Source organism: Patella vulgata, chromosome 4 (genome assembly GCF_932274485.2).
Source record: "Patella vulgata chromosome 4, xgPatVulg1.2, whole genome shotgun sequence".
In the NCBI taxonomy this organism is placed as follows: Eukaryota; Metazoa; Mollusca; class Gastropoda; family Patellidae; genus Patella; species Patella vulgata.
Genome location: NC_065882.2, coordinates 51,339,462 through 51,349,364, shown reverse-complemented (window position 1 = coordinate 51,349,364; position 9,903 = coordinate 51,339,462). Strand labels below are relative to the sequence as shown.

Sequence of the window (9,903 nt, the reverse complement as noted above, 5' to 3'; positions counted from 1 at the left end):
TCATTATATTTTGGACAATAATGTTAATTGCTTGCAAGATTTAGAGCTTTTACCATTAGCAGATGGCAATTTCTGTACGTTTACAACTGGGAATACTGAAACGGTGTATATTTTGGAGCATGTTGATGACATTAAGATGTTTCCTGGACTAGAATCCCATTTCGTCAAGTTAGAGTTGGAACCCGATTTATATCTAAAGATTCAGAACCAATGTTCTCGTGAAATAGGTAGGTATTGGGGATCATACCAAAACCATTGGTAATTGTTCTATTCTTGTAAGAAAACATTTCGAAAGCTTGCATGATAAAATATAAATTAAAGTGTTAATTTTGAACAGTATTCTATATTTAGAATAACACGATCTTGTTAAAAATGCTCCTAAAGATATAGGATAATTGAGAATCTTTTACTATAAAAATTGAATTTACTGACCTTTTCAGGTAAATTTCAGATAAAGATATTCGATCCTAATGATTTTTCACAACTCATAGACCTGTGTATAAAGCAAAACCAATGGCAAGGAATAAAGTTGACGAAATCTTTAGAAGAATGGTTGGATTTGGTATGGACATACATTGGCAAGTACAAAAAATTAATTATCGAGAAAATTAAAAGTTTGGAGTTATTACCATATAAAGACCCAGAAACATTTGAAGAGCGACTCACAAAAACATCGGAGATAGCAATATTGGAATCATATACAGGTAATGATTCCCTGCGCGAACCTCTTATTGGAGCTTTAGAAAAGTTGAATATAAAGGTATATAAATCATTACCAGAATATATATCTACTGTTGTAGCTGGTACATTTGTGGAATATCCAACACCAGCGGGGCTGGCGAATTGTTTAAGAAGAATAACAGAAGATGATCAAGTTATGAAGAGGAGTGTTAAGGATTTTAATTCTAGATGCTCCGTTTCAGAAAAGAAGGCGCTTCTTGTAAAGTTAAATACAATTGTAAATATTTCAAACACGAAGAAACTTCTCAGAAGACTGCATTTATTTTCATTGACACCTGGAGTGGAAATGGATGTTTGCTTGGATGATGTGAATGAAATATTTGATGGAAGCAAAGAACTACATATTCCAATTAAGCCTCGCGAAAAGATGATCCAGTGCTCTGATAAATTGGTGGAGTCATTGCATGTAGCATTAAAGTTAGAAGCAAAACAAAAATCATTTTCAGAAATAATTTCTAAGATTCTTCAGGATCTCAGCAGTGGATCATTTTATTCCGTGAATGAAAAATTACAATTTATGGAGTTCTTTGTTGAAAATATAAAAACGTTTGAAAATGATGAGCTAAAGATGAAGTTAGCAAGAAGTATTCAATTTATAGAAAACCTAACAGGCCAGTATTGCCGTCCATCGGAGTTGTTTGATCCAAAACCCAAGCTTCTTCAAGATTTGTTCCATTATAAAAAGTCAGTATTCCCCTCCACTAGATATGTTGATAATCTAAAAAATCTAAAAAAACTTGGGTTAAGAAGAGTATGTGATATTAAAGATAACGAAATCTTGAATACAGCCAATTTCATCAATGAACAATATCTGAATAATGGACAATCAGATTTATCTAATATATCTATAGCTCTGTTGGAGTATCTAAATACAGATGAAAACAGATTGAATGTTGACACAACCCAGCTTTTGAGTACTCTTACCTGGTGTCCAGTTATGGACAATCGCCCAAACAGTTATCCTGAAAAGTTAGAATTTGCAGCCGAAGGTCATAACAATTTACTGAAAAAACCATGCGAGCTCATCCACTACGATTATGTTTACCTAGTTGGTGGAAAACAATTTATTGCCAGAAATGACTTGCCTGCATGCTTAACTAAATTCCTTATGAACATATCGACGATGGCAGATTCGGTTATTGATCAACTCTTGTTTGTATCCAAAGACTATTCTGAAAGATCTGTTACTGAACAATCAAAATTTATGACAGTTTTAGAACACATCTATGGATTTCTCACCAAACATAAGATATTTACAGGATTGTCACAGAAACGGGTGATCTGGACTGGTTCAGAAGGCAAATTTCAGTGTCCAGAAGATGTTTGGTTGAATAAAAAACAATCGGATATTCCCCTTGAGCCGTATATGTTTTCCTTGCCAGATACATTTTATGATTTTAAGGACTGGTTTCTGGGGATAGGTTGTGAATCAGAGCAATCAAATGAGGTATTGTTAAAAACATTGCATCAAATTAAAGACAAGCATGACAAGGTAAACGAACATCAACCTCAAGAAGTGGTTACAAAAGATTTGTCACTTGTTATCCAGATTGTAAATACTCTGGTCAGTTCAAAAGAAGATGTAAGTCAAGTAATACTATTGCCAATATTTACTAAATCAGATGATGTCCTACAACTTAAACCAGCACAAGAATGTACTGTATGTAACGAGGATTGGTTGAGTGATTTAGTTTCAACATCAACGCAAGCAGAGATTGACCCAATTTATTTCATCCATAAAAGAATTTCCAGAGACACAGCTGAAATATTTAAAGTCCCTGTCCTGACAGATCGTGTTCTATGTAACGCTGAACAATTTGACATGAATTATGGCCAAACCGAGCCTCTAACTACCCGACTACATAATCTCCTTAAAGACTACACTGACGGGTTCACAATACCGAAAGAGATTATTCAAAATGCGGATGATGCTGGAGCTACAACTGTTAAACTATTGTATGATGAAAGAATAGTAAAAGAAGCTCAAACGTGTCTCTTTAATGAAGGCATGATTCCATGTCAAGGCCCAGCCTTCTGGGCATATAATGATGCCATCTTTACTGAAGATGATTTTAGAAACATTACCAAACTAGCAGGAGCTACGAAGAAAGACGATAGTATGAAGATAGGAAGATTTGGTTTAGGGTTTAACTCCGTGTATAATTTGACAGATGTTCCAAGCTTTCTATCTGGTGAAACCTACGTTGTGTTCGACCCACACGAATCTCATCTTGGAAAAAGTGGATTAAAGATTAATCTGAATTTTCCTGGAAACCAATTAATGCGGAATAAAATGAAGGGTCAGTTTTATCCATTTGAAGGCGTTTTTGGATGTAGTATCGTGAACAAAGACCGAGTCCATTTTAAAGGCACGCTGTTTCGCTTACCACTCAGAAATTCGGACGAAGCTTCTAAAAGCGAAATAAAGGATATAAGCTACTCAAAATCTGAAATGAAAGAGTTTATTAAGAAGATAGAAGACGGAGCTGGTAACTTACTTCTTTTTACACAGCATGTGAGTAAGATTGAACTTTATCACCTAGAAAAGGATTCTTCATCTGGGAAACCTGAATTATTAATGGAAGTATCAAAATCGTCAAACCATTCGGGACAGTCTGTTCTTCAGACTTTAACTGAAGCAAGAAATCCTGATGCCTACTGTACCGAGGATATAAAGATCACCCTGTCAATAACACACTGCTCTAAGAGCGTTTGCGGTCTAGATAAATTAGACGTTACTGTTCCATGTATAATCAACTGGAGTTTTGGTCAGGGGTCTTCAATACACGAAGCTGAAAGAAATGAATTCAAGGGTCTTCTACCTGTAGCCGCCACTGCTCTTACTGAAGTACCGGTACAGAATATTCCAGGTTTCTACAAGGAGTCACATTTATTCTGTTTTCTTCCCCTTCCGATTAAGTCCAAGTTACCTGTCCATATTAATGCTTCGTTTGCTGTACAATCCAGTAGACGTAATTTGATGTGGAGGAATGAAGATGACAAGGAATCAGAATGTGTTGAAGATAGATGGAATACAGTTTTACTAGAAGATGCTGGAAGTCAAGCATATATACGGATGTTAACTACAATGGCTGCTCGTCTGTCACCAGAGGAATATTATAGGTTATGGCCTTTTATATTTTCACAACCCAAACATGATAAGATATTAACCAGGGAAGTTTATATTACTATTTGTAAAGGTGACTGTGCAGTTTTCCCCTCTAACAACGGGATTGTGTCCTTGAAGCAATCTGTTATCCTTTGTCCAGAATTAACAACAATTAAAGATGCTGGAAATATAGCCTTAAGAGCACTACGATATTTTGTTATTGAAGAAAAACAAAAGTTATCAAATTTTGATGCTGATGTTACAATAGTGGATTTGCCGACAGCCTTGTTGAACAACTTCAAACTTTCTGGGTGTGAAAATCAAATAAATGAACGAATAGTATCCGTAGATGATTTTTACAAGGAGATCGTCTTTCCTAATCTAAAGAATGCTTTTTGGCAAAAAGAAGAACTTGACGAGATAATTCTGAATGGAATTTTAAGCGGTAATAAAGTTATACTCCATGCTATTGCACTACACAAATGCATCCCAACAAAACCAAATGGGGAACGAAAGTTACCTGCTGAACTAATACATCCTAACAGAGAACTCGCTAACCTTTTTTCTGTGGAAGAAGAATGTTTTCCCGAAGAGAATAAATTTACAAAGTATAATACATTAAAAGTTTTACAGAACCTAGGAATGAAAACAGATGAACTGGAATGGGAGCATTTGCCAAAAAGGATACGATCTGTTTTGCACTCCGGGCGTTCGGAATTGCTGATCAATCGCACCGAAAAGTTCTTAAGATATATGACGTCTACGCGTGACGCAGAACAGAGATATCAAAAATGCCCAGATGAAATTCGCAAAGAACTTTCTAATTTAGAATTCCTGACATTACAAAGACCACCATATAATTGGACACTTCCGTGGTACGGTGGTGACAATAAAGAACGGCCATTCACATCCCCTATAAACGGATATTTTCCGGAATGTCGACATCTGGTAGGATGCATAAAACCAGTCGTTGATGTAAATAAATATACATATAACAGTAAATTTACCGATGTACTGAAATGGTTAGGAGTGCGACATTTAGGGTCTGAAATTGATCTAAAGCTAGTGATAGAAAACTTGTTAAAAATTTCAAACCATACCATGGAATCTGGGTTGAAGAATAATGGGTATATTATTCTAGATACTGTTTTCCGAGATATCTATGACTATTTGTGTAAAGTGGTTGAAGATAACAATGAAGAAGATATCCATTATATTAAACAGTCATTAGAATATAAGGCAGTTGTTTTGCATGAAAGGACATTAAAAACCGCAGATAAAATGGTGATGGAATTGAGGAATAATCTATCACCCTATTTGTTCGAGGTAGATCCAAGATACAAACGGTATAAAGATTTGTTTGTGATTTTTGGTGTTCGGATAGAATTAACTTTGTCTATGCTTACTGGGGCCTTGTTGCTTTTTTCCAAAGAAAAAGGAAGTGCTAAACTTTCATCAGATGAACTTGACTGTGTAAATAGACTGTGTAACGAATTTGAACGATTATGTGATCAACAAAATGTAGATACGCCTGAGTTTGGATCCATCAAACTGCCTGATGAAAACAGCGTGCTTACATTTACAAAAGACCTTTATTTTGATGACAGTCCGTGGTTACCAAATGACCTGACCCAAACGCATCTTCATAAAAAATTTTCTCGAAGTGTAGCAGAGCTCATGGGTGTCAAATCAAAACGATCACATGACATTGAAAGCTTATCATCCCCTTTATTTTCAGAATTTGGCCAACACGAAGATCTTACAAACCGCATCAAACGTATACTAGAAGGATATCCATGTGACGAATCTATACTTAAAGAGATGTTACAGAATGCTGATGATGCAGGGGCTACAGAAGTTATTTTCATAAAAGACTTTAGACAACTTAAAACAAATTCTCTACCCGATGATAGTCTAAGTCAGATACAAGGACCGGCACTGTGTATATACAATAACAGCTGCTTTTCTGAACTAGATTTGAAGGGTATACAAGCTCTGGGTTTAGGAAGTAAAAGTGACGAAGTGCTTAAAACTGGTCAGTATGGAGTGGGTTTCAATGCGGTTTACCATGTTACAGACGTCCCATCTTTCTGGTCAAAAGGTGGTGATATAGGAGAATTAGTTTGTATCTGCGACCCCCACCGTAAATATCTACAGAGTGCAACTGAACGGAGACCTGGAAGCAAACTTAAAGTTTCTGGGCTGAGAGGAAGATACACAGACTTTATGGAAGGTTATCTGCCACAATTTACAAATAAGTTGGATAAAGGAACATTATTTCGTCTACCACTACGAACGAAAGGCATGGCAGCAACTTCAGAGATAAGACGTGAACAAACTACAACACAGGACATAGAAGAAATTATCACAAAGCTTAAAGTGGAGATAATTCCTTGTATGCTATTTCTAGAAAACATCACAAAAATTAAGATAGCTTCAGTTGATCAAAACGGAGTTCTAAATATTGAACATGAATTATGTTCAAAGATGACTAGGAAAGATACAGAGAAACAGAAAGAATACAACAACTATCTGCGTGCTCTATCACATAAGATGGGTGATTTACAGCCGGACACATTCAATGCACCATTTGAAATACAAATAACCTTAAACTTGAAAGAAACTACATCTGATAAAACTGAACAGTTTGCTATTGTAAAAAGAGTAGGATTTTTACCCGAATATAAATTTCCAGAAAAACTGAGCAAGGCCTATGATAAAGGCATTGTTAAAAAATTGCCACGAGGTGGAGTGGCTGTCAGTCTCTCAAGTGAGGTAAATGGAAATGCATATTGTACTTTACCACTTCCGATTCAAACAGGTCTCCCAGTACATATAAACGGACAATTTGCTTTGGATCATGAATCAAGAAGGAATTTAAGGTGCGAGAAGGATTCAGTTGAAGGCCAGTGGAATGCACACCTGGCGAAATATGTAATTGTTCCAGCTTACATTTCCGCACTCAACTATTTTAAAGGGTATCCATTGAATTCACGACAAACTGTTTTAGACGTGGAGAAATTAAAGAAAACCGTTGATAAATTTGAAAAACTTTTCCCGATAGTTGAAAACGCCACAGACATATTTTGGAAAGATTTGAGCAAATATATATATAAATGGATTGCAAGAAACAAATGTCCAATGTTTCCTGTTTTTACTAACAACACAAATAACTGGTGGAATATAAAATGGGTTAATATACAGGTTGGAGATGATGGGGACTTTTCTGGGGTTTTTAACATTCTTCATACTTATTTTAAAGAACACGGGTCTACGCCTTGCTATAGGTCCAGTGGAATATCAATTATGCATAGTACTATGGATAAAAAGCCAAAAACAAAAGATAATCTAGCGAAGATTTTAGTAGAATTAGGCATGATGATATTGCAGTCGTCTGAATTGCTATTAGAACAATTCAAATATTATAAAATAGATGTTCAAACTGTGACACCGGAAAATGTGTTGCGGTTCCTAAAATCATATTCCAAAATTGGACTGAATAATCGATGTAAACTGGACAAATTACCATGCGACATATCTAATACTCTTTTTAGGAAACCCGAAACGTTAAAATTAGTACTAAAATTTGTGATAAAAAATGTAACAGAGAACAATGTTGATATATTGTATGGTGCACCACTCTTGTTGAGGCAGAATAACATTTTAGAAGATTTCAATGTTGAGAGTACAGTTATTGTTTCTAAATTCTGTGGACTGTTACCCGAACATTCAAGCGAATTTCTTGCCTGCAACATAATAAATTTGATGGAGACGTTCTTGCAGTCATTTGGGCCCTTGATTAAGTGGAACTTACACAGTTTTGCTAATTTGATGCAACATTCCGAAGAGAAAAAAAGAATTTGTCATGATGAAATTATACCATGGGATGGCAACAGGCCTGTCAGTAAGGAATGGCTTGTAGAGGCTTGGAAATTTATCTGTGGGCATTTACCGAGTGATTCTGCAAGAGCGAGGTTATCTGTATCTGCACTGAAGGATATAAACTCATTTTCTTTACTGCCGGTTAAAAAAGGTAAGACACAAGTTCTATATCCGTTGTCAATGGCTAGTCATATCATGGATATGACCAACGTACCAGACACTTCTACATATCAAAAAGTGGTTGAAGTACTGGGTGGATTGCAAATACCGGAATTGCTGATGATCTCACCATTCATACATGAACTTGTAGTAAACATCGGAAACCCCTCAGATGTTCTGCAATTATTGATAAAAACTATAGAACGTCTGCTTTCAATAGACATCAAGCAATCTGAAGCCTTGTGGAAATACTTTAATATGAAGTTGGATGACATAAACAACGTACAATTGGTAAAACGATTACCTATATTTCCAACACATGATGGTAAAATGGTTTCTCTTTGTGCGGGAAGTACAACGTACACCTGCCTTCGCGATTCAAAGGATCGTGTACCCAAAGACGGTCTCCAGCATTGGTCATTGGTATCAAATGTGGAAATATTAAGATACCACTACGATCTTGAAAACATCTTTTTGAAAATTGGTGTCCAAGTAAACAAACCAGTTGATCTGTACACTAACTATATTTTAGAACATTTTCATGGTTTTACCAGTGAGAATCAGGTCATCCATTTGCAATACATTCGTGATGTTCTCCTCGACAATCTTAATACCGCAGAAAAAGACCAATTGATTCGAAAGTTGAAGGATGTTAAATGTATACAGTATGATGGAACAACTAGGACCGTCTCTCAGTTTTATGATCGGGACAACAAAGTATTTAAGGTTATGTGTGACCATCTGATTTTTCCACCACCCCCGTTTGACCACCAGGATTGGAAGAGATTTTTAATCCTGATTGGATTGCAAGTTAAAGTATCGCCGAAAATGTTTGTCAAGTTTGCCGAAAACGTCGAAAGTTCTGGCGTCTCAAACCAGAGTCGAGAACAGTCTCATTTACTAGTAACATGTTTATTTGATGAAGATTACATCAAAGATAAACAGTTTTGTGAAAGAATAAAAAATATCAAATTTGTATCGCGTTTGACTTTATCTAATGAGGATTTCAGAAGTGGAATTCACCCACAGTATGGTTGTGGAGACAGATTCATATGTTTTAATGGCTCCTTCAAAAGTTCTTGTGTTGATTACGTTTGGACTGTTTCGAATATTTTACCATCAAGTGTATATGATTGTTCGAATAATTTTCTCGGTATTGAAACTGAAATCAACCCAAGGTCATTTATTGATCATCTTAAGAACATATGTACTAATTTAGCAGATGTGGATCGGTTACAGAAAATAAATACAACAAGTCTGGTCGAACTATTTACCAATTTATATGAATACATGAAACGTCACACAAATATAAAACTTTCTGATCTCAAAGACTACCATATCATATTTTTACCTGATCAAATGCTGATGACAAAAGCCTCAAAAGTAATCATCGAACCTAGCAATGGCCAGCTGATAAAAAATCGTATATTTCGAATTCCAGTTGATTTTGTCTGCTATCGTCAACTATTTGAAAAGCTCGGAGCTATAAATACCGGTGTGCCCGATATCTACCTCGGAGTCCTCAGAGAAATCTTTACGGAATGTAGTGGTAAAGCACTTGATCCCAATCTTTCGACCACTGTCGGGGAATGTATCCAGCAACTCAACAACTTGTGGAAAGAACCTCCACCAAATGGATATTTAATGAACGAACCACATTTGTATCTACCGGATACAGATACTCTAATGGCCAAGTCAACAGAACTGGTTCTTGTTGATAATAACAATATATATCGAAAGGTGTCAAAACTATCATTTCGTTATTTTGTGGGAGCAAAAGCCCTGCAAATCAAAAACTGGTCGATTACGGTGTGGCCAAAGAAATATCAAATGAAGAAGCTTACTAAACTATTTGACGTTACAATTGAACCATCTTGCATTGATAACGCTACCAAAGGTAGTGTGGCTCGGAAAATCAAGAATATGTTAATCGATGAAAGTTTTATAAATGGCGTTGTTCGTCTATTAAAACACAACCAAGAAGAAGAACAACAACCAATCTCTGATGCTAA

At 35.9% G+C, this 9,903-nt stretch overlaps 1 protein-coding gene across 1 annotated transcript; it reads left to right on the top strand.

Annotated features, from left to right (window-relative positions):
• The first annotated feature begins 2,352 nt into the window (after positions 1-2,352).
• Positions 2,353-9,336, top strand: LOC130012395 (sacsin-like). Its single transcript, XM_056100232.1, has 2 exons — positions 2,353-4,872; positions 9,333-9,336. The coding sequence occupies exons 1-2, from the start codon at positions 2,564-2,566 to the stop codon at positions 9,334-9,336; spliced, it is 2,313 nt and encodes a 770-aa protein (XP_055956207.1). The 5' UTR covers positions 2,353-2,563.
• Positions 9,337-9,903: the final 567 nt, after the last annotated feature.

Bases quoted from the DNA above. Each gene is read 5' to 3' on its own strand.
- LOC130012395 (XM_056100232.1), top strand. From the start codon at position 2,564: ATGAATTATGGCCAAACCGAGCCTCTAACTACCCGACTACATAATCTC.